The following is a 25,336-nucleotide window of genomic DNA, read 5'->3' on the forward strand; positions in this document are numbered from 1 at the left end:
CTCCCTCTCTCCCCCCTCTGTCTCTCTTTCTTTGTCTCTCTCTGTTTCTCTCTCACACTTCTTCCCTCCCTCCCTGTCTCTCTTTCCTTCTGTCTCTCTCTCTCCCACCCTGTCTCCATCTGTCTCTTTCTCTCTGTCCTCTTTTACCTTTCCCTCTCTCCCTCCCCGTCTACTCTTTCTCTTCCTCCCTTCCCTTCTCCCCCAGCTTCCACTATCTGTTTTTCTGTCTGTCTGTCTGTCTGATACACACTCTCACACACACACACACACACACACACACACTCATGCATGTACACACATGGAGCAAAAGGAATAATTGCCACTTCTTCACTTACTTGATCAGAGAGAAAACCCAATAAGATAATTTAGGCCAAAGAATTGAACATGAAGAGTAGGACCTCATCCCAGATAGAGGTTCAGAGCAAAGAGTCTCAAGAATTCAATTTGGCTTCCTGTTTTTATGAAATTAGCCAAATAGTTACCAGGCTTTCACTTCATTTTGTGTTATAGACACAATACCCAAGCACTTTTCCCTGAGCTATCTGCGAATCACCCTGATTCCTGCAAGCCTCATATTACTTCATAGATATCTCCACCTTCATAGCTTCCTCATACCTTCCTCTCCTCTTCCTATGATACTAAATGAGGGGGAAACTGTTTTCATGAATGGGTTAGCATTATCTGTCTCATTTGAATTGGGAAAGGAGAATGAAAAATCCAAGAATGGCTGTTGGGTTACCTCCCCTCCTTTCCAGGATGGGTCTAAGGATGCTGCAGGCTGGAGTTCATTGTAAGCTGAAAAGACTTGCAGGTTTCATTAAACTTAGTTTTGCTCAGTTGTTAGAGCCCTACATCCATGTTACCTTTTATGACAACAAAAGCAAAGATAAAGACTCTTTCCTGGGAGAAGCAAATGGAGCTGTGAGTGGTAACAATGTTTTCACTTTTGAATTTTGAATATTCACTCCTGACTGATGAATCTAGAACCTGAAGTTTTCCAAGTTAAACATTCTTGTACAGGGTCTTTCTGGAGAAGTTTTCCCTTCTTCCAAAGCAAGAGAATAGGCACATCCCCTTGCATATCTGGTGTAAGAGGAGACTGACTAACCCTGCTCAGCCAACTTTACGAAATCCACTGTGTGTTTGGGGAGGGGGAAGTTGCTGTCTAAGTGTAAGAGAACTAATGGTAAGGGTCCAGGTTATGGAGGGCTTTATAAGCCATCCAGGTTTTATATTAATTTTGGTCACAATAGGGAACCACAAAGCTGAGCCAATCACAATCAAATGTAGGATTTAAAATTATGTAGCAAGATACCAAAAATAGAATATGGTTTTCATCAGTTTATCTTTTCCACAGATTCATGGCTGTCAGATCTTGGAAACGGTCTACAAATACAGTTGTGGGGGATTGCCTCCTGTACGCAGTGCATTAGAAAAGTAAGTTACAAAAGCTTAGGAGTGGCCATAGTTTGTCAAGAACATTTTGTTTACATATTGTCTAAGACTTCACTAAATACTCAGTAATAGATGGGACAAGAAAGCTAACACTGAGCAAATAAGCCTATATGGCCAGAATAAGAGGGGCCAGGATACTGGCCAATAAAGAAGATTCCAAGACAGTACCACATAAAGGCTATTTCAATAGCCTAGATGATGTTAAGGTTCCTCTGAATTTCACATCCCATCATCCTTAGGGATTCACAATTAAAAAGGGTGGGGTTTGCTTGGTTATATTTGAGTAGATCTTTGAAAATAGTTGCTATTTTCAGTCAGTAAGCCAACAGGCATTTTATTAAGTATTTATTATTTGCCAAGAAATACAAAAATACCCCCCAGGGTCTCACTTTTATGATAGTAGAAACAACTTTTAAACAACTAGGTATGTACAAAATACTGGATATTCGGAGTAGATGGAAGAAAGTAATCTCAGAGGGAAAACACTAGTAATGGGGAGGGACCAGAAGAAGCCTCTAGCAGAATATGTTGGGATTTGAGCTGAGTCTTGAAGTGAGCCAAGGAAGCTAACAAGTATGGGTGAGAAGGGAAAGCATTCCAGGCATTGAGAGAGACTGAAAAAAGACATGGAGTCATGATATGGGGTGTTGAGAAGGCAGGAGTTGCTAGCTTGTAAAGTACATAGAGAAGAGACAAATATAAGAAGACTGGAAAGATAGGAAGGGGGTAGGATTGTGAAGACTTTAAATGCTAAACAGAGAATTTTATATTTTATCCTGGAGATAACAGATCCAATTCATCTTGTCCATTTTATCTTGCCTCTTTAAAACTTTAAGTTAAGCTTCTGCACTGGGTGAAAGATTGAACTATATAACCTCTAATTACCCTTATAAGTCTAATATCCAGTTATTGTACAACAGATAGTCTTGGAAATACTTCAGATAGTTCTGCAGAAGGTTCTTTATCCTCTATTTCCATGTACTTTTTTCTTTTTCTTTTTATTAATATGACCCAGCATGTACCCAAAACACTCTAAGACATTTGTGCATATAGAGACAATCTGCTCTAATCAGTTGGTTCATCAACTGAGAGTTATTATTATTTTTTATATTTTTATTTTTTATTGTCATGCAAAACACAATTCCAAATTGGTCACTGTTGCAAGAGCACACTCTTACATAAAAACCTCCAAATAAAACCATAAATACATTGATGTGAAAGATGACTCCAACAATTCTTTCTCTGGAGATGGGTAACTTTCCCCATCATAAGTTTTTCAAGATTTTCCCAGATCACTGCATTGCTGAGAGTAGCCAAGTTTTCACAGATAATCATCATCCATGAATTTTTTAATGCTACATTTCTAATTGAGTCATTTTTTTCCTCATCATATCCATTCTCTTCCTTTTAGTGAAATGAGAGAAACTAGGCAAACTGCTTTTGCTGGCAGAGCAACAGACTTCTCTAAATCCATTTCATTTTAGCAGGAATTTTTGACCCTGAAACTCTTATAGAAAGTGAGAACAAAGAAAAGAATATTTCTTTTCTAAAAGAAGCTGTCAAAATTGCTGAAGAACATTTTAAACTTTAATATGTGAGCTTTAATTCTAAGAAATTTAATCCAAAAAGATCTGACTAAAAATTTTTATCATTATCTTTAGTATAATGAACAATTTCCCTCATGACTCACCAAATTCTTATTCAGATCTTAGTCAACACACCTCTAGTGATGGACCAGACTGGCCTGAGTGTGTGTGGGTTTTGAACACTCTCTGAAGGTGCTTTTATGGAATTGATTTTTCTTTCCCTTTCTTCACTCAGGATCTTGGCTGTGTGCCATGGGGTCATGTACAAGCAGCTGTCTGCCTGGATGCTCCATGGCCTGCTCTTGGACCAACATGAAGAGTTCTTTATTAAACAGGGTCCATCTTCTGGCATTGTCTCCGCTCAGCTGGAGGAGGAGGAAGAGGACCTGGGCATTGGGGGCCTGACAGGGAAGCAGTTACGAGAGCTTCAGGATCTGGTGAGAATATGATGGGAAATGCAGTATGTTCCACTAGAAATTTGACTTGTTAACTTTCACCAATAAGCTTCTACAGTCTAGTTCTTCACTGAGGCCAGGATTATTTACCCAAACCTGCCCACTTCAAAAACTGTCTTTGTCTGAATGAGGTTTTCGGGGAAAAGTGCTGACTCTGTCATCCCTAGAAGCCCTGAGTGTAACTTTCTGCTCCTTCGCGTCCATGCTTCTTTGTCTAGAGCCAGGCACTTAACTTCCCTGGGGCCTGTTTTCCTCATCTATAAAATAAGGTTGGACTTGACTGATTTTTAAGGTCCCTTTAGCTTTACATCCTTAGTCCTATGATAATCCACTAGAATGGGCACTTGTGAGACCCCTTCATATCATACCCACACACATTTGGAGGTGGGTAGCACCTGTGTGCTCCACAAGTTGAATCTCCCTGGTAGCTTTGAGGTGCAGTTCAGAGTCTTAATTAGAACTCACAAAACCATATATGCCAATGCATTACATAAGAATCATACATTCTTGAAACCGAAAGGATAATAAGATTTTAGATTTTGTAGGACTTTACAGATCTAGTCTAACCTGCTCATTTTACAGATGAAGAAACCATGACTCAGAGCAGTTGAATGACTTAGATAAAACCTTATAACTAGTTAATGGCAGAGCTAGGACTAGAACACATGGGCGTTGTAACTCTCCTTTCAGAGATTCTTTCCACTAACCTAGATTGCTTCCTTGCAAACACTACCCTGGTGATTTATGGAAGAATGAAGTTGTACATCCCTAGTTTTAAAGGCCCTATTCTCCAAATAAATTAATTATGGAATATAAAGGATAGAGATAAAGAGTTACTGCTTACTTTCTCATTTTCCTTTCTTGCTTCTTGCCCAGCGCCTGATTGAGGAAGAGAACATGCTGGCCCCCTCCCTAAAGCAGTTTTCCCTTCGGGTGGAGATACTTCCTTCCTATATTCCAGTGAGGGTCGCTGAAAAAATCCTGTTTGTAGGAGAGTCGGTACAGATGTTTGAGAATCAGAATGTGAATCTGACCAGAAAAGGTAGGAAGTCCTGTTCTAATGTCTCTTCCCCAATAGCTGGTCAAGAGCAGCTCTTCCTGCCTAGTGCATCATGGGCCAAGGGCAGTGATCAATGTAGCACATCACATTCTGAGATAGATATTATAAGAAAGCACCATAAAGCTTCTTGTCAGAAATCTTCAAAGCAAAAGAAGTGGCACCAGTGGTTAAGAGTAAAAGCTATCACCCTGTGTTTACTAGATCACCTAGGGGAGCTAGATTTCCTCCCATAACAAATGAAAGAACAAGATCATTGTCTATAGCCTAGCTCCAAGGGTCTCTCTTCCTACTGTCTATGATATACAGGGTCTATTTTAAAGAATCAAGAAGATACCTTTGCTGCAGAGCTCCATCGTCTCAAGCAACAGCCTCTTTTCAGCCTTGTGGATTTTGAGCTGGTGGTGGACCGGATACGCAGCACTGTCGCTGAGGTTTGCCTTTTAAGTATTCAATTCAATAGATGTTTTCCAGGGGATGGATTGGCCTGGCAAGACAGAGAATGGAGCATGGCAACAGTTTCTTATAGCTGGAATTGGAGATGAGCCTGGAGGAATGATTCTTCAGACTGAATCTGTTCTCTATCTTTGGGTTTTAGGAACACTCCAACTTTAAGTATCTGTCCCTCTTACAAAACTCTAGAGACAACACATGGAATGTATATGCACTTTGTTCTCTCTCTCTCATTGTGAAGTTTTCTTTATTTGAGGGAATATAGAAGATCTTTGTTTCATTTGAACTATTTAGAATTAGAATTTTATATGTATATTTCCGTTCCACAGTAACTTTCAAAAAGAGTAGATTGATTTTGACCAAATTTGTTATACCACTAAAGAACAAAAAATAAAGAGCTAAGCTATTGCACTCCAACCTTTGTTAATGTGTACATACAGAGTCTAGTATCAATTTTTCAGAAATGTTTTTCATGGAAAGTTTATTGTAGTGATCATAGTGGTGGTAACCTTTTAAAAAAAATATAATCCTTTATCTTCCCTCTTAGAATCAATAGTGTGTATTAGTTCCAAGGCAGAAAAGTGGTAGGAGCTAGGTATAGTGGAGGTTAAGTGATTTGTCCAGGGTTCCACATCTAGGAAGTGTCTAAAGGCAGATTTGAACCCAAGACCTGCCTAATCTAGGCCTGGATCTCAATCCACTGAGCCACCTAGCTTTTCCCTAAAGTGGTAAACTTCTATGAGTCATCCAGTAGAATATAGGAGTACCTTTTTCCATGAAGAATCTTCCTTTGTAATGGTGTTTTTAAAATGGGATTTTATTCATATTCTTGTTTCCTCAGCATCTATGGAAGCTCATGGTAGAAGAGTCAGATTTACTGGGCCAATTAAAGGTAATAGCTTTATTTATTTTCCTTTACTACTAAAATATGGCTGACAGGAAATTACTTTGCCTCCCCAAATTCTCCAGAGTTTTGAAAGGAAACCTAATCCTGATATATAGGATAACCCTGTGTTCTCTTCCCCAAAATGAGCATCCCATTGCTGGGTGTCAAGTTCCTTGCAAGATTTTCTTCTCTAAATACAAGCGTGATTGTACAAATAAGAGAGGGACACAAATTTTCTTCTTATTTGATTTCTTTGTGTTACCACTGAGTAGATGATAGCAAATATTCTGTAATCTTCCTGGTTTAAAAGCATCACCAAAATTTTAGTAACTGATATTCCTTTTTAGAATGGCAGGATCTCACGTTGATGTATAGGAGACAGGAGGGAAGTGACCCTGTATGCATTGATGTGGGGAATTCTCAAAGAAGAAGCCTGTTAGTGCAGATCAGTACCTTCTCTGCAACTTCTTTTGTCTTCTAGAGGCCTTGAGGGTTCAAGGGACTTGCCCAGGGTCACATAGCCAGATGTATGAGAGAAGGGAATGAGACTTAGGTCTTCTTGACTCCAAGGTTATTTCTTTATCCACTGTATCACACTGCCTCCTCAAATCCACAAGGTCTTTGTACAGTCTAGGAGCCTCCTTTGCCAACATTATTTCATTCTACTCCCTTAAATGAGCTCTATATTCCATGATTACTAGCTGTTTCAAACTGTTCATCTCTAGCCTCTTTCTTGTCACATGAGCTATCACCTCATGTCTGGAATGCATTCACTTCTCATCTGTACTAAAGAGCCCTTATCTTCTTCCTTCAAGGCTTAGTTCAGGTTCTACTTCCTCAGGGAAGCCTTCCCTGATCGGCCCAGTTGTTAGTACTTTCTGCTTCTAATTTAGCTCCAGTTTTACTTATACATATACTTATTATATATAGGTAGATACACATATCTATCTATATATATCTTATCTCCCAGGTAGACTGTAAGTTGCTTAATAATAGGAATGATTTAATTTTCTTCTTTGTGTTCTCATCTCCTTGGATAGTGACCTAGCATAGTAGGAGTTTTATTAATACTTTAATTGAATTAAATTGAACCCCCCAGGTTAGTAAGGAGGCCTGCTAGGCCTGCTTGACTGTTGACTTATTCACTGACATTCTTTTTCCAAGATCATTAAAGACTTTTACCTGCTGGGACGAGGAGAACTGTTCCAGGCCTTCATTGACACAGCCCAGCATATGCTAAAGACACCTCCCACTGCAGTAACTGAGCACGGTAAGTGTTCTTGGCTTCCTGAAATTCCATGTTCCCTAGGAGCTATCCCCACCATGCTGTTGAGTCTAATCAACAAAAAAGTGGCTGGTTGAGTTACATTAGTGCCTTTCTATGAGAGAAGAGCCCAACTCTTTAAAGCCTTCTTCATTGAGGGGTCAAGGGGCAGCCTCCTTGCCTTCTGTCACTTCCTGAAGAACTCATTCCTGAGTGACTGGACAACTCCCATCAGGCTGCAGCTATCTGGACAAGGAGCCAAGTAACCAATGACATCTTTAGGATAAGTTGTGCTCTGGACTCCAGAGTCAAATGGTATTGGTTCCTGATGATATTGGTCAGGCAGGGTTGGGTGGGAGTCCTCTTCCCTCAGGTTTTAGTTCTATAGCCAAATACCATTATTATCTTCCTGGTGTCTCTCTCTGCCAGATGTTAACGTGGCCTTCCAGCAGTCTGCCCACAAGGTACTGTTAGATGATGACAACCTTCTGCCTCTGCTCCATCTGACAATTGAGTATCATGGAAAGGAACATAAAGGTATTCATTCCCTTTTTCTCTCTGTTCCATATCATTCTTCCACCTTTCTATTTTCTGGCTCAGCTTTCTTCTCTGAAGACACAAACTTGCTTTTCTCAGGATTTTATCAGTCATCTACCCATAGCACTCAAAGAGTACTAAGATTTTTCTAGTTTAACACCTTCATTTTAAAGATTAAGAAGCAGAGATACAGTATGGCTCCATAACTTGCCTAGACTCATTAGTTTTAGAACCAAGGCTAAAATATAGATCACTTCATTATCCAGCCTAGAAAGCTTTTCGTTCTTACATGCTACATTTCTGTTAGATAGGTCAGCTCTTGTCTTGTTCTAGCTGCCTCTAAGTTTAAAGACTGTAGAATAATCACTAAGATATAGCAAGGAGCCCACAAACATATTGTTTCCTTGTCCTTTGCCTATCTTGTGATCCTCCTTGTGCTTTAGACATCCTTCTGTTTTTTTCTCTTGTTATACATGTACATTCTTCTTTTAACAATTAGGCTAGAATCATAGAGTTAATGTCTCTTTATTTTCTTTCTTTCTTTCGCCTTAGACGTTACTCAAGCACGAGAAGGACCTTCTCGGGACACCTCTCCCCGGGAAGCCCCTGCATCAGGCTGGGCAGCCTTGGGACTTTCCTACAAAGTGCAGTGGCCTCTACACATTCTTTTCACTCCTGCCGTCCTAGAGAAGTAAGTTTGCAAGGCCTCTGTGAGCTCTGTTAGTAAAAATACTACCTGTGTGCTCCAGGCAAGAGATGAGCTAGGTACAAGTTAGTTACAAGGAACAAAGCGACCCCCTCACCAGTTATTAATATTCTACAGGCCCAGGAGATATGACTTCAAGAGTCTATCACAACCAGCTATCACAACCACATTATATTTAATAAGCAGATGCCTAATTTAAAATTCTGTTGAGAACTCCTAGTAAAAGATGTCATTTTTGGACCAAAGTCCTAGGGGAATTAGTATGGTTTAGTAGTAGTACTGAACTTGAATGTAACAACCCCAAGTTTGAATCCTAACTCTGCTACTGGCTATCACTATGATGATAGTTGAGTCACTTCAACTCCCCAAGCCTCAGTTTGTTCATCTTTTGATTGAGGGGGTACAACTAAATGGCTTCCAAATTCCTAGGTCTTCTTAATATACCACATCACCTCTGTTTTTGAGATTGATTTGACAGAAGTTAGAGGCTTGTCTGGTGAGAAGATTCTAGTGGCTGTGACCAAAGTCCATCAGCTTGATCCTGTATATGCCTTTAATCCCTTTGAAAAAAAATATATTTTAGACCTGGATTGCTTTAGAATCTTTAGATACTTTAGGAAATTAGGGTTTTCATTTTTCTGTGAAAATTCATGCGTAGGTGAGAGGTCACATAATTCTGGTTCCCCTAGGAATCAACTATTCTGAGTGTACCCTGGCCTTGATGTGGATCTTCCATCCTTTCCTCCCACATGACTGTCATGACCAGTGAGGGATGAAAAGTGAAGAGTCACAAACTCCAGAGTTAGAAGGAACCTTATAAGTTATTTAGGCCAGCCTAATTCTGCCTCCATTCAAATATTTTCTGGGCCTGGCAACTCCTTTTCAAAAAAGATTGTATCATTATCAGACAGTTAATACTTAATAGCTAAGTAATCATGATATACAGGGTGAGCCCTAAAGGATTATGGAACAAATATGCCTGTTTGAGGGGCTCACATTCCCCCAAAGTTAGCTGCCTGTTGCTTCTCATGACCTCTGTGTAGTTTAGTGAACTCTGTAAAGCAGGTGTCATTTGTGATGACTTGTCAAAATAAAGGTAGCAGGGGAAGAGACAATCTGGAATGCTGGGCCTCCCCTGAATGGAGGAGTGGAAAATTCTGGGACAAACACCTGCACAGAATTGAGCCTCATAAGGGAGGAACAATGAATTTATGTCCAATAGAGAGAGTCTCTCTCTGGTTATCCTCACATTCTTAAATGGGAAGGAAAATAGGGGAAAGGGTAGGAATCTGGAATTTGTCTAAGGAAAAGATAAGGTGACCAAGAACGTAAGATTCTAGCATCATGGTGGCTCTTTTGGACCTAGGTACAATGTTGTCTTCAAGTACTTGCTCAGCGTACGGCGAGTGCAGGCAGAACTACAGCACTGTTGGGCTCTCCAAATGCAGCGAAAACACCTCAAGTCTAATCAGAGTGATGCCATTAAATGGCGCCTACGAAACCACATGGCTTTCTTGGTGGACAATCTTCAATATTATCTCCAGGTCTGTGCTGAAAGTTGAGTAGATGGGAGGTGGCAGGAGAAAGATCTCAAAGTGATGTTTTTATTCCTGTCCTGTGTGAAACACTGATAAAAGAAAAAATGGGCTGTATCATTGGGCATAATTTTTAGGATTACTGTGCAGTGGGATGGTATTGAAGCATGAATAAGGAATTCCATAAGCTCCAAAGATCTTGTATGAGCAACCAGGGCATTTCATAAGTTCTTGTGGATATGACGGCATTGATTTTGCACTAAAATCCTATTCTGCTCCATTGTGATGGCTGGAAGCTAACTATTGAGTTTTTGATGGTTATGTTAATAAAGTACAAGTTCAAACAGATTCTACTAAACTATGAAACTTTCAGTCAAGCCACATGACAAACTTTCTGTTGTCCAAGAACCAGCCTCACTCAATTAGGAGAGGCTCATCATCAGATGTTGATCACCAGCTGATGAATTGGTTTGGTCACAGCAACTCACAAAGATTTGTCTGCTAAGGGGTGGAGCAGTGGCAATATAATTCATTGGAGGAAGCATCCCCAGGGATGGCATCTCAGAGCTTTGGAATCATTTAAGTTTTGACTTGATTGTTTTTAATGTGCCCCAGAAGTCACTGAATTTTAATAAGATATAATTGAGTCAATCAATGTGAACATGGAACATCTGCCCCACAAAGGGAGGCTGTATTGAAGCAGGTTTTCAACTTTCCCTTCCAAAATAATTCCAAATAATGACTTTATTATTGAGTCTAAAGAGCAGCTTTTAGAAGAAAGTGGATGAGCTGGTGGCAGGGGAGTTTCTGTGTTTATTTCTCAGACACCTCACTAGCCCTTTCTATCTTAGAGCATCTGTCTTATAGAATGCTTTAATAACTTCTACTTCTCCATCAGGTAGATGTGTTGGAGTCTCAGTTCTCCCAGCTCCTCCATCAGATTAATTCCACCAGGGACTTTGAGAGCATCCAGTTGGCTCATGACCACTTTCTGAGCAACTTGCTGGCTCAGTCATTCATCTTGCTAAAACCTGTAAGTGGGTCTAGTTTGGTTTTCTAAAATTCTTATGGCAGTAAATCTTCCCCTAGATACTAAGTTGGCATATTTATAAAACATAAGTAGAAGACAGAAAGCACCAATGATTTATGTCCAAGTTCCTGAAAAACATAAGGAATAGAGAATAGTTTAAGACAAAAAGAAACACTGTAGCAGGGGAAATTTTAGTGAGTGTGTGTGGTAATGATAATGAGCAAGTGAAATAGCTGCTCCACTAAGTGTCTGAACTAAAAATTCTGGAGAACCATTGGTAAAGACCAACCACTTGCTTTAGATGAGTTTGAATACAGTTCTGCTTTGGAGAGAGGAAAATAGGCCTAGAACTTCATCAGCAAGCATTCTTTTAGCACCTGCTCCATCAAGGCCCTGCACTAGACACTCAAAAATCACATGGTTTTGCCTCTCAAGGAGATTATAATCTGATTGGGAAGACTGAATATATTTGTACAAAATATATATTATCTTGTATTATTGTAGTGCCAAATAGATGATGCATTGTAGTGCGAAATGCTAGAGCGGTTAGTGTGGACTAATATCATTGTGGGCTAGGGTAGTCAAGGAAGTTTTCATGGAAGAAGCAGGACTTAAGTGGTGAAAAACAAGACTTAAAGAGGCAGAAAAATGAGAGGAAAAGATAAATGTATTTTGTATGTGCCACAAAGGGTATATAGAATAAGTAATGGCATATCAATGTGTTTAGGAGATGCATAGAAATTGGGAATTCTAAAAGGCAAAGTAATTTTGAGGAATAAAGGTATTTAAGTTCAGTTTCAAATATGCAGAGTTTAAGGTACTAAAGGAATTCCAAATTGAAATATATGTTTAACAGCCAGAGGCATAAGCCTGTATCTCAAGAAGAAAGGTCAGTTGTCAGTGTGTTCTTGGGAATGGAAGACACTGAATCCTCTGATCTATCATTTCCCATAACATGTCCTTTCTTCTTGAACTGGTTTTTTAAAATAGGTGTTCCACTGCCTGAACGAAATCCTAGATCTCTGTCACAGTTTCTGCTCACTGGTCAGTCAGAACCTGGGGCCACTAGATGAACGTGGGGCTGCACAGCTGAGTATTCTAGTGAAGGTGAGTCTTTCTGTCAAAGTACACAGCTCTGCCAAAATGGAGTTGTACAGAGACAGACTTGCCTCTTTGGTTTTTTTCTGTTGGAATTTTTTAAAATTAAACTTTACTTTTTTCAGTTAACCAAATTCTGCCTTCTCTCCCTCCCAGCAAGAAAAACCTTGTAACAAATAGATATATATTCAAGCAAAATAAATTCCCTCATTGGCCAAGTTTTTAAAAAAATCAGTCAAAAGAGAGAAAACTATAGACCAATATGACTAATAAAAATCACTGCAAAATTTTTAAATAAAATACTTGCAAGTAGACTTCAGGAACATATCACAAAGATCATATAATGTGACCAGGTTAGAGTTACAGCAAAAATGCAAGATTTGTTTGATTTAATAAAACATAAAGGGGGCAGCTGGGTAGCTCAGTGGATTGAGAGCTAGGCCTAGAGACAGGAAGTCCTAGGTTCAAATCTAGCCTCAGACACTTCCCAGCTGTCCCGGGCAAGTCACTTGACCCCCATTGCCTAGCCTTTACCATTCTTCTGCCTTGGAGCCAATACACAGTATTGACTCCAAGATGAAAGGTATGGGTTTAAAAAAACAAACAAACCATAAACATAATTGACCATGTTAATAATAATAACAAACATCATATGATTGTATTAAAAGATGCAGAAAAAGCTTTTAACAAGACACAACCCCCATACCTATTAAAAAAAAAAAAAACCCAAACCTAGAAACTAGCACAGGAATTTTCCTTGATTTGATAAATAGTATTTATCTCAAACCAAGAGCCAGCATTATATGTAATGATAAACTTAGAAGCCTTTGAATAATGTTAAGGGTAAAGCAAGGGTGTCCATTATTTCCAATTTGATGTGTTAGAAATGCTAGCTAGAGCAATAAGACAAGAAAAAGAAACTGAGAGAAGCATAGACAGAAGAAACACAATTATCATTTTTTGTATATGATGTAATGATTTACTTAGCTCTAAAGTGTTAATTTAAAAATCAATTCAAACAATTAACAACTTCAGCAGATTTACAAGATAGAAAATGAATCCACAGAAATCATTAGCATTTCTGCATATTACCAACAAAACCCAGTAAGAGATAAAAAGAGAATGTATAAAATACTTGAGAATCTACCTACTTAGATACACTTACAAGAACTATATGAATACAACTATAGACCACTTTACATTAAGTCAGATCTGAATAATTGTAGAATATTCATTACTCATGGGTAGGCTGAGCTAATATAATAAAAATAACAATATTATCTAAATTAATTTACTTATTCAGCATCATTCCAATCAAAATGAAAAGATTATAGAACTGAGAAAATAATAACAACATTTATCTGAAAAAATTAAAGGCCAGGAACTTCAAGGGAAATGATGAAAAAAAAGTGGGAAGGAAGAAGGCCTAACAGTACCAGATCTCAAACTCTACTACAAAGCAGTAGTCATCAAATGATTTGGTACTGGTTAAGAAATAAGAGAGGGTGAGAGCAGAACAGATTAGGTATAGAATATACAGAAGCAAATGAGCACAGTAGCCTATTATTTGATAAACCCAAAGATCTAGCTTTAGGGTAAGAACTTGCTATTTGACAAAAAAAAAAAACTGTTGGGGAAACTGGAAATCAGTCTAGCAGGAACTTATTTATTTCTAGTTTCAACATCTCACATTATATACCAAGATATTGTCCAAATGGATATATTTTATAGACATACATAGTAACATCATAAACAAATTTTAAAATCAAGGAAGAAATTACCTGTCAAATTTTTGGCAAGGGGAAGAATTCATGCCCAAACAAAGGATAAAAAGGATTACAGGATGGCAATTTTGATTACTTAAATTTTTTTAAGTTTTTGCACAAACAAAACCAATTCAGCTAAAATTAAAAGAGAATCATAAATAGGAAAAACACATAGCAATTTTCTCTGGCTGGTAAAGGTCTTATTTCTAAAAAAATAGGGAATGGATTCAGATTTGTAAGAATCAGTTCCTCAGTGGTCAAAGGAAATAAACAAGCAGTTTTCAGAGGAAGAAATTCAAGCTATCAAAAGCTATATGAAAAAATTATCTAAAATGTCTTGAATTATTAATAAATACATATTAAAACAACTCTGAGGTTCCATCTTATATTTATCAGTTTGGCAAAGCTAACAAAAAAAAAGAAAAATGTCAGATGCTGGAAAGGATATGGGAAAATAGGTATATTAGTGCACCATTGGTAGAGCTATAAATTGATCTAGCCATTCTGGGAGACAATTTGGAACTATGCACAAAAAGTTATTAATTTTCTCTAACCTTTCTCTTCCCTCTATCCATCCTCCCAGTATATTCTACTCTTCCTCTTCCTTTCTATTCTTCTCTTAAGATCACCAAAACAACAGAACCATTCCCAAGCTTTGTCTAATTAGACTTCCTATATTGATATTAGGGTTCAGAAGGAACACATATCATCTCACCATATTTGCATGTAAGCATTTGTATTGTGTTTAGTCCCTTAACATTGTCCATTTGTATTTATCTTTTTTCCCCCTCAACTCCTGAAAGTGTTTTCATCAGAAAGATCAGAAAAAGAGACTTGGAAGTCTCCTCTATTTCATTAAAAAATCCATTTTTACCCCTACGTATTATACAGTTTTGCGAAGTTATTCTTGGCTGTAATCCTATGTCCTTGGGTTTCTAAAATACTGTATTCCAAGTTCTCCACTTCTTTATAGAGGTAACTGCTAAATCATGTAAAATTCTGACCGTGGTTTTGGTACTTAGATTCTTTCTTCTTGGAAAGTTGGAGGTATTTTTCTTTGACCCAGAATCTCGAGATTTTGGCTGTGATGTTCCTGGGAGTTTTCATTTTGGGTATTTCTGGTGATTGGCAATTCTTTCTGTTTCCATTTTGCTCTCTGGTTCCAAGAAATGTGGGCAGTTTTCTTTTAACATTTCTTGAAATAAGATTTCATGGCTCTTATTTTTGTTTGATTTCAGAGAGTTCAATGATTCTTAAAACTTTTTCTCTTTGATCCATTTCCCAGTTGTTTTTGCTATGAGATCCCCTGTATTTTCTTTTTTTTTCCCAGTCTTTTAAAGACTTTAATATTTTTTGATGCCTCAGAGTTAGTGGCTTCTCTTTGGTCCATTCTAATTTTCAGGGAGTTGTTACTTAGGCAAAGATTTATACCTCTTATGCAATGTTAATTATCTTTTCAGTTTGTTCTTCCATAGCTCTCATTTCTTATCCATTTTTTTCCTCAAGTGCTCTCACTTAATTTATAAAAACGTTTGTAAACTCTTGCTATATCTCTTCTAAGAATTCTAGGTGAATTTGTGCCCAACCTGTATTTTTCTCCAAGACTGTTTTTAGATATTGTGGAGTCATTTTTTTCTTCTGAGGTTGTGTCTTGCACTTTCCTGCCACCATAATGTTTTTTTTTATGGTAGGAAAGATCAGCCTGATAATAGGGCTCGGCCCTGCACACTTCTGGAAGGAAGGTCTAGGGTGCTCTTGTTGCTGCTTTCTTAAGGTACAGGAACTGGGGACAGGCAAGCTTTCAGTGCTCCCAAAATGGTCTGATCAAGGGCAAAGTCTGATCACTCGCTGCCCCCTAATCTGAGTTTTATAAGGTTCTGCCCTGGGTTTGAGTCTTAGCAGCAATAAACTGCTGGACTCTCTACCTTATCAGCTAGCTGGGAAGCTGCTAGCTCAGAGTGACAAAGTTGTTGGCTCCTCTTTGGTCTGGGATTTCCATCAGTTATTCCTCCGCAAGTATCAGACTGAGCTTGAAGCTCACACTCCACTGTTTCTGGAGGGGTCTAAGCCACATCATTTCTCCTGAACTTGTTCTTCCCTCCTTAAACTACTATGGGCTTCTCTGTTCAGGAATGCTATATATCCTGGATATGCAGGGACCTGGATATCCAGGTCCCTCCTTCTCAGCCCGCCAAGGATCTGTGTTCTGGAACTGGGAAGTGGGTGCCAAAACTGCCAGTTGACACCTGTTTCTAGTACACAGCCTCTCCCTGAGAGCGAGAATTCTTCATGCCTGGGATGCACTGGGCCCATCCTCATCCCTAGTATTTGTTAGACTCCTCATCTGTCTCCCTAGGAATGATCTGGGCTAGACAAATTACTTTTCTGGATTTCCTCAACAAGATTCAATGTGGTGGTGGGTTTCCTAGATATGTTTGGTGTAATTTTGCTTTGTTTAGAGGGGAGAGCTTATTGCTTCATGCTACTCTGCCATCTTGACTGTATCTTACAGACATCTTAAACTCTGAACATCCAAAACTGCATTCACTAACTTTCCCCCAAACCCTACCCTTTTCTGAACTTTTCCATTACTGTTGAGGATACCACCAGTTACTGAGATTCAAAACCCAGATTTCATTCTTGAATCCTCACTGTATTTTACTCCCCATATCCAATCTGTCAAGTCCTGTTGATTTTATCTTGAAAAATCTGTCACACAGGCTGTTTTTCTCTCCTCTGATTTAGCTCCTAATGCTCTGGTATCTGCCCTTATCACTCCATTCTTGTTCTATTAAAATCACCTATTGTTGATTTCCCTGGCTTGAGTCTCTCCCTGCACCAGTCCATCTTCCATTCTCCTGTCCAAATTAATCTTCTTAAAAATGCATCTCCTTACTCAGTTAATGTCAATGGCTCTCTATTATCCCCAGGATCAAATATAAAATCTTGTTTGGTATTCAAAATCCATCATAGCCCTTAGAGTCTTCTCACACCTTATTTTCCACACCTCCCCACCACACTCTTGTTATCCAATGACACTGGCTCTCCATCTCCCAACTGCAGGCATTTTCACTGCCTTCCATGCTTGGAATACTGTCTTCATCCTCCATCTCCTGGCTTTATAATTCAGCTAACACCCTTCCTTCTGGGAGTCTCTTCTGATTCTCCTTAGTTCTAGTGCCTTCTTTCTATTCCTTCCTATTGATTACATCTTATTATCATGTACCCAACTTGTTTGTATATTGTCTCATAGTAAGATTTTGAGCCATTTGATGGCAAGGGAGTATTTTATCTTTCTCTGTATCTTCAGTGCTTAGCACAGTGCCAGGACACATAGTGCTTTATTAAGCTTACTGATTGATGTTGCCTTCTGGTTCCAAAAGATGTGGACAATTTTCTTGACATTGTTTTATGTTTCGTGTCTCATGGATTCATTATCTTTTATTTAATCCATTCTGCTTTTTAGAGTGTTATATGGGTACGGTTTTATACTTCTTGTCCAAGCTATTAATTCTTTTTCTAATTCCTTCTTACATTTTTTTTCCTCTAACAATTTCACTTAAAAAAGCGCTTTTTAAAAAATTCTTCAACTTTCAAATTTATTTTGCAATACTATACATGTTTGTAAGAGATTTTTGTTTATTGAGTGAGGCAGAGGGAACATGAGGATTTGGAACGGAAAAAAAGTCTTTGTGCTTTAGAAAAATACTATCTTGCTTCATCCTTTTCTAGGAATTCTATCTAGTTGAACTTGTGCTCAAGCTGTACTTTTCTTTGAAACTTTGCTTGTAAGTTTTTTGGAGTCATTCTTTTCTTCTGAGTTGTGCCTTAAGTGACCCTTTCACCAATAATGGGATTCTTTTTTATTTGCTCATTCTTCCAGCTTACTTTTGACCTCAGTCTATGTTAAGCCCAGACTTTTTGCACTTGTGGAGGAAATGTCTATGCTACGTTTGTGTCCCCTTGAATCCTGATGCAGATGTCTTGGTGTGTTGTTATGTTATTTCATAGTCTTTTAGGGACAATTCAGGCTGAACACCTGCAGACTTCTAGTGCTCCCAAAAAAGTTCAGTCTAAGGTGAAATCTGCAAGTTCCTGGTCTGGTTCTGGATCTCAGCAACACAATTATGGGCTTGTCTGTCATTAGAATTCTAGTGCACTGCTGTTGGAATCAGCTGTTATCATCCCATAGGAAGCTCTGCAGATGCAGGATGACAGAACAGAGGGTTCCCTTTGGTCTAACTCCTGCCCTGGTTATTATCCTGCTAGCTTCAGCCTGGGCATGATACTGAAACTGAAACTCTATCCCTACCCTAGCTCAAGTCTCAGAGGCAGAGCCATATTAATTTGCTTCTCAATTTGTTGATTACTCAGTGCATAGCTTAGAACCTGTAACCACTCCTTACCCTGTAAATACCACCCCTACTAGGTATGGGTTCCTTCCTCAGTTCACCCTGGATCTGTGGCCCAGCATTTCAAAAGGTCAGGTTCCTTTGTGTAGGATCTGAGTCTTCTTCTTGCCTTGGTGCCCAGCCATAGTCATCCCTCTGAACTTAAAGGCATCTTCAGTAAAATTCCTCAACTTCCCCAGATGAATGCAATTGTAGGTAAAAGAAGGATGAGGCACTGGGGGGAGCTCACCTGAGATATTTGTTACTTCTCCCTGCAGGGTTTTAGCCGGCAATCTTCACTCCTCTTCAAAATCCTTTCCAGTGTTCGGAATCATCAGATAAATTCAGATTTGGCTCAACTACTGCTACGATTGGATTACAATAAATATTACACCCAAGCTGGTGGTACTCTGGGCAGGTAAGAGCAGATGATATTCAGCTAGCTAGATTCATAGAATCAGACTGCATTGGAGGTCTTCTACTCCAACCCCTTCACTTACAATGAAGAAATTGAGATCCAGTGTCTCAAATTGCCCAAGGTCACATAAATAAGTACCAGAATTGAATTCAGGTCTTCTAGCTCCAGATCCAATTGTGGGCTCTTCTCCACTGTGCCATGCATGCCATTTCATATGAAAATATCAAGTTTTTTTTTTATGTTGAATAGTCTCTTCTGTAGGAACCCCACTCCATAGGGTGAATTTATGAGCAAGAAAATAGGAATCATTTGCTCAGTTCTACCATTATCTTTCTTCAAATCTTTTTCCTAATGAGGAAAAGAAAAGACTTATTTGGATTTAATTTCTTCTAAACCTTTTCAGAAAGATTTTTTGGTGATGATGTTAACAGAAAACGGGATTGGAACTATATGTAATTCCCTGAACTTTAATTTGAAACTATTTTAGCTACATAGTCTTTAGTAAAAGATTTCTGAAAGTTATGCGATTTGTTTTATTTGCAGTTTTGGGGTATAAACCCTAATGCTGAACTGAAGTTCAGGAGCTGCTATCAAGAACTGAGTTGACAAACTTTGCCATTTCCATCAGTCCAGCATGGTAATCCTGTCTGTTGCTGAAGGTTCAATGAATCATTCTCTTCTACTTTTATAACTGAGAAATTCTTTATCTCCTCTTCAATGACTGCAGTCAAATTCACTCCCTTCTGTCATGGAACCATTAACTTCCATCTAAGGACATGATTCATCATCATTTAAAAAAAAAAACACTAGCTATGTCATATACATTGAAACTAGACCTCTGGAAGAGTTTATTAATCTTCCTCCAAGCGTTTGGTGGCAGAGCATGATTCACTTGTTAGATGGCCATGACTGAACATGTTACAGTTCTACCAAAAATACATTTTGAACAATCATTGTGATATGACTAGAAAGTCAAACTTGCTTATATCATCTATTTGAAAGGGGGATTATTTTTGCATACATTAGTGTTCAGGTTGCCATTTGCAAACAAGAAGGGAAACAGGTCAATTTTCTATTTAATTTATGGCCATTTTTCCTCATTCAGAACTTTTCTACCATCCTTGAAGAAGCCAGAAGATCTTACTCTATGAATCAAAAGGAATTCATCAACAACCTTCAACAATTTCAGTTTAAATTTTATGAGTTAGAGGCTGGGTCAGTAATAGAGGATTAAAGTGTATGGAGGTTGTTTGTTTGGGGGAAGGGAACAAAATGGAAAATTTTCAGCCATAAAAAGACATTAAAATAAAACTCCATGACCCAATGATATTAGTGCTACTAAAGTAGAAGCATTCAGCAATTGGGGGGTAGAGAGAAAGGTATAGGTATAGGAGACTCCCTCTATCAATTCAGATCTACCGCCAGTCTGCAGCTCATAGGTTTAGAGGTATCTGGGGCACCAAGAAGTTAAATGACTTGCCCAGTCCTGGAAACTGTATGTGGCAAAGACAGGACTTGAAGAACATAGGTCTTCAGCAACTTCATAACGACCCATCAAAATAAATAATTATTAAACTCTCACCATTGTAGTGGATTCTGTGTATAGCAGATAAAAACTTGATCTCCAGCCTTAGAAAATTTACCTATATTCACTCTTAAGACCATTTGCTCAATGTTCTAATATTTCCAATGCTGACTTGCTGACTCCTAGAAAGAGCAAAGAATGGATATTCAGGAGTCCTCTAAGGAAGGTGGAGATCTAACCTTATCTACAGACTATAGAGGGACTAACTGGTTTCTGGTAGGAAGGGCCATGGTTGCAGCAATCAATCATATGAATTTTTACAGAGTTTTGAAAATTTCCATGTGTTCAGGTAGCTGTTTCATTGTATGTGGCCTCAGAGCTTTTTGGCCCAGCAGAGTCCTAGACTCTCTACCAGTTCCACAGTAGAGCTAACCTCCACATCAAAGGAAATCAGGCAAATCAGGTCCTTAAGGGCAGTTGGGTGTTAGCATCCCTAAGTTTTATAACTTCATTTTTAAAAATGTATATATAACTTACCAGTCATACTGTTCACTGGAGATATTTTAAGGCAAAGAATATTTTTCACTTCTCTTTGGGATGTCTTGTTACAAAATTAACTAAAAAAAAAAAGGTCAGCACTAACTAAGCCTCCTAATCACTTAATAGCAAATTGGAAAGCTCCTCATTCCCTTATCGCCAAGGCCGGGTGCCCCTGTCCCAAAAGGTTATCAGGATTCTGCTTAATAGACTCACAATTAGGGTATTAACAATTTTGACCTTTGGCAATCTGGTGAAGCCTGGGGACCCCACCTCAGAATTGTTCATTCATAAAGTAAAATACATAGGATTACAAAGGAAACCAATTATATTGAAATACATTTATCAGAATACTAAAAAAGACCAACCCAACTGGTTAAAGAGCCTATGCCCTAGAGGCAATATGTTCTTTTCTCCTATTCCTTCCAAAGAGAAACTAAAAAAAAAAAAGATAAAGAAATCAGTTACTACAACCAAAGAGATTCAACATTTATTTTATCATAAAAGTCCAGCAAAGAAAACTATATACAATGATCCATGCATGGAGTCCAGTTACACACAAGACACATTTAAAACCTGGTTAAAACACAGTCTTCACAATAGCAGGGAATGAAATTGATGGGGCTGAGCATCTTTAGTTAGCGACATAATCATGTTTATATTTTGGATGCTGCTTGAATCCAACTCTCTCCCCAGCAATGAGGCACTGGATAACCCACTCCTGTGACACCACGGGCAGCTGTAATGCTTCTGCACACTTCAGCACCGAAGTAGGGCATGAGGGGTCTGTCACCACAACATCAAACACCCCCAAAGCAACATCTGAAGGAATTAGTAGAAAACAAATTAAATAAAAGGAATACATCCTAATGTGCCCTCTTTGCCCAAACTAGAGCCCTGTTCTGCCCATCAAGTTTCTATTTGAACCTGACATCTAGGTAGAGGTAAAGGGATAGCATAATGAGTGTCCCCTAAGCCTAGAGAATGGTAGAAATCTAGGAAAAGGTGTGGCAATACATCACCAAAATCAAGCAAGAGCTAAGAAGACCCTTACACTTCTCTTATGATGGCTCTTAATGCTGCTCTTTCTTTTCTCAGAGGAACATGGACAAGGTCAACCTATCAGGACAGGGACTTTGACCACAAGACCCAGTAGTTATAAAGCTAACCAGATACGGGCAGTAGGAACAATGCACTCCCTGGGGAAGTAGAGGCTTCCTACCATGCTTTCAACAGGTACCTTTGTTCTGGGCGATTGAATGATGCTGCTTCACTGAGGCTGCTCCCCCAGTCATGAGGATCTCAGACCAGAGTTCCAGGAAGTTTTGCTGCTGGTCAGATATTAAAAGGACCTTCAGATTATGAAAGGGATTCTCACGGGGATGCCTACCAAAAAGGAAACAGAATTAAAGCTGGAAAGGAACAAATGGTCAATAGATCTTAATTCTCTCAAAGAGAAAACAAGCTAACTTTGAAACCCATAGTATGGCCTCAAATCTACTCTAAAGGTTCATAAAATACATGAATATTTTAATTTTTAAAATTCCTGTAAGAGAAGACTCCTGCACTGTCACAATTTTTGTGAGTAAAGCATTCTTCAAAACTACTCTTTAAACCTTAACCAAGAGAACCTCGCAAGCTTTTGCTGTGAGATATTATTTCAGGCCTGACTGGTGCTTAGTTTCAGGGTCATATAAGATAATGTTCTTACATGCCCATTCCCTTCCAGGAGTTATCCTCCCAGAGGTCAGAAACATTTTTAAATGCTCTAAATTATACAAAGCTATATATAATCTGTTCCCGTTGTGTGAACCAGTATATTTCCCTTATCAACTCACTATCCCATTCCACAGTGGCTCTTCCGAACCTTTTCATCCCTCCTCAAATTTCCAATGACTCCCTCATCTTCCCATCTCATATTGAGAACCTTGTTATATTTTACAGAAAAATTGAAGTCTTTCACTATGAACCTCTTCTGCTACTATAGCTCCTTCTCTACTTGTTCAAGAGATCCTGTTCCATCCCATCCCCTCCAAGAGGCTCTATTCTCCTCTGTCATCACCATTCTATTACTTATTTTCAGTATCTCCCTCTGACTCCTACTGACTATAAACATGCCAATCATTTCTCCCCCATCCTGAAAAAAAACCCACATTTGATACTTCTATCCCTGCTATTACCCTTTTAGGCTTCACTCCTTGACCAGATCTTCTATGAGTGCTTCCATTTCTCTCCTCTCTCTCCTTAACCCCTTGAAATCTGGCTTCCATCTATGTTGATCCACTGAAAAGCTCTCTCCAAAGTTACTAGTGATCTCTTAATTGCCAAATCCAATGGCCTTTTCTCATTCCTTATTTTCTTCCAACCCCTCTATAGCTGTTGCCATTTTCTCCCTGATAACTTTCTTTTCTTTAGGACTTTACACATCACTCTCCTTGTTCTCCTACCTGTCAGACTGTCTCAGTCTCCTTGGCTAGGTCCTCACCCAGGCCACACTCTAATGATAAATGTCCCACAGCATTCTGTCCTGAGTCCCACTTCTTTTCTTCCTCTATCCTAATTCACTTGGTGATCTCATAGTGTCTATGGGTCTCTTGGTTGATTTTCAAATCTACCTCTCCTGCTCCAACCTCTCTGTTTACCTTCAGTCTCTCATCTGCAATTCCCTTTCAGACATCTCAAGCTGGATGTGCAGTAGCTAACTTAAACTAAACACATATTTAAAATGACTCATTTTCTTTCCACCTAAATCCTTTTCACCCACCCCAATTCCTTGAAGGTAACACCATCTCCAAGTCCCTCAGGTTTCCAACCTAGGAGGCATCCTGGAATCCTCATTATCTCTCACCCCACCATATACAATCTATTGCTAAGGTCTGCCAATTTCACTTCTGCAACTTCTCTCAATTAGGTCTTCTCCTCTCCACCAACATTGCCACCACCTTGCTGTAGATTCTTTGATCCTATCTGGATTCTTTTGTAATAGCCAACTGATAGGGCTGCTTCAGTCTCTCCCTTCTCTCCTGTCTGTCCATCTTCCAGCCACCAAAGCACTTTTCCTGTATTCAGGTCTTAACCATGTAATCCCTCTACTAAACAATAAACTCTAATGGCTCCCTATTACCTCCAAAACAAATATAAAATCTTGTTTGTTTTTAAAACCTCACTTTCTACAAAAAAGCCTTGCCCAACCCCTCAAATGCTGGTGCCATCCTTCTTTTAATTCCTATTTATCCTATATAGAGTTCATCTGTACATTATTGTTTGCTTGTTGTCTCTCTGATTAGATCATGAGCTCCTTCAAGACAAAGACTATCTTTTGTTCCCTGTGCTTAGCACAATAGGCACTTAATAAATGCTTAGTGACTGATGGATAGCCCTTTCTCATCCAAAGCTTATCATTACATATAGCACTGCTTTGCCTAGGTTCTCATTTGAACATTTGCTATAATACTATCCTACTGAATTCTAAATGAATTCTAGGGTCCTTACCATTCCAGTATCCTCTGCTCCTGGAGACTGTACCCAGCTGGCAACAAGTAATTTCGATAGTTCTGGAGCTGATTAGCATGGCAGCTGTCATGGACCCAGACATGAGACACGCAAGGGATCCCACTGGCAAGGCACAAGAAGTACTTCCGAGTTCGACAATGCTGATCCGCAATCAAAAGACACTGATAGGCCACATTACACTGGGAAGGAAAAAATTCAGTCAACACACTCAATGATTTTATTCTAAGATGGTCCCTAAAAGGAAGTCCCAATAAACTAGAAGGAAACTAAGATAAAGCCCTCTAAATAGTAAATAATGTGGCTTAGCCCATCTTGTTGCTGAAAAGCTCTATAATCTTCCTTTTATGAAGCTCACCAAACCTCCAAGATACCCTAATATCCCAGCAGAAATTCCCACAGAAATTCCTATGACACTAATAATATATTAATAATAATAATAATAATAATAAGCTAATAATCATCTATGTGGAGTGGAAGTTTCTTTCAAATTCAAACCCCATCTTCTTTGTTTCCAGCACTAGCATTCTATGTATTTCAAGTCATAATTTTTTTCCCTACCACCCTAAACATTCTTTTTCCTTACATCTGCCATATAGCAGTTCCCCAGGATGTGGTTACCACACTTGGGTCCTCCCCTTGACCCCTCTTCTCCCACGAAGTGAGCAGTTTTCTCTCTCACCACCACCATTCTAGAATATACAGGAGAAAACACTTACCTGGGCTTCATTGAAGTCTTCAAGAATGTAGCCAGCTCCTGCTCGGAGCTGGGACTCTGTATACTGCTTGTTGTAAGGGGGAGTTTCCAAAAATTCTACATCAAGTAAGGAACCAATAAAATCCAGTTATTGCCCACACCTTCCCCTTTGTTCTCTCCTATTTTACACTTAGCTTCCTATTACCCACTCCCCCACTTCCCAGATGTCTCCAAAGCCAGTTCAAGGGCCTCCCCATGGATCATAAGAGTTCTTGAAGGCTAGAAAAGGCTGCCAGAAGAAAGGGTGGTGGGATAGTTGAGGAATGGAGATAGGACGATAAGACTGGAAGGAACATCAAGAGTCCTCCCAGTCAAGCCTGCATCTAAACAATGGCTGTTTATAGGGATTGAAATCCCACAACTTCCCAGA

At 39.0% G+C, this 25,336-nt stretch overlaps 2 protein-coding genes across 5 annotated transcripts in view; one reads left to right on the forward strand and one right to left on the reverse strand.

The window, feature by feature from the left end:
• The window catches only part of TUBGCP4 (tubulin gamma complex associated protein 4), a 35,687-nt gene extending 15,469 nt beyond the window's left edge, over positions 1 to 20,218 (forward strand). The window contains exons 6-18 of the mRNA XM_007472436.3: positions 1,358 to 1,437; positions 3,277 to 3,478; positions 4,373 to 4,538; positions 4,863 to 4,987; positions 5,848 to 5,898; positions 7,057 to 7,162; positions 7,586 to 7,693; positions 8,246 to 8,384; positions 9,766 to 9,943; positions 10,833 to 10,967; positions 11,955 to 12,071; positions 18,498 to 18,637; positions 19,181 to 20,218. Coding sequence (XP_007472498.1) covers positions 1,358 to 1,437; positions 3,277 to 3,478; positions 4,373 to 4,538; positions 4,863 to 4,987; positions 5,848 to 5,898; positions 7,057 to 7,162; positions 7,586 to 7,693; positions 8,246 to 8,384; positions 9,766 to 9,943; positions 10,833 to 10,967; positions 11,955 to 12,071; positions 18,498 to 18,637; positions 19,181 to 19,193 — 1,560 coding nt within the window. The 3' untranslated portion in view covers positions 19,194 to 20,218. The remainder of the gene's footprint in view (positions 1 to 1,357; positions 1,438 to 3,276; positions 3,479 to 4,372; positions 4,539 to 4,862; positions 4,988 to 5,847; positions 5,899 to 7,056; positions 7,163 to 7,585; positions 7,694 to 8,245; positions 8,385 to 9,765; positions 9,944 to 10,832; positions 10,968 to 11,954; positions 12,072 to 18,497; positions 18,638 to 19,180) is intronic.
• Positions 20,219 to 21,163: 945 nt separating this feature from the next.
• The window catches only part of TP53BP1 (tumor protein p53 binding protein 1), a 210,370-nt gene continuing 206,197 nt past the window's right edge, over positions 21,164 to 25,336 (reverse strand). For 3 of the 4 annotated variants that reach the window (XM_056810349.1, XM_056810348.1, XM_056810351.1), the window contains 4 exons: positions 24,929 to 25,023; positions 24,192 to 24,391; positions 21,940 to 22,085; positions 21,164 to 21,521 (listed from right to left, as the gene is read on the reverse strand). In XM_056810349.1, the coding sequence (XP_056666327.1) occupies positions 21,334 to 21,521; positions 21,940 to 22,085; positions 24,192 to 24,391; positions 24,929 to 25,023 (629 nt within the window). In that variant the 3' untranslated portion in view covers positions 21,164 to 21,333. Of the gene's footprint in view, positions 21,522 to 21,939; positions 22,086 to 24,191; positions 24,392 to 24,928; positions 25,024 to 25,336 lie in introns of those variants that run through there. The other variant, XM_056810350.1, reaches the window with a different exon arrangement.

Source organism: Monodelphis domestica, chromosome 1 (genome assembly GCF_027887165.1).
Source record: "Monodelphis domestica isolate mMonDom1 chromosome 1, mMonDom1.pri, whole genome shotgun sequence".
Lineage (NCBI taxonomy): Eukaryota > Metazoa > Chordata > Mammalia > Didelphimorphia > Didelphidae > Monodelphis > Monodelphis domestica.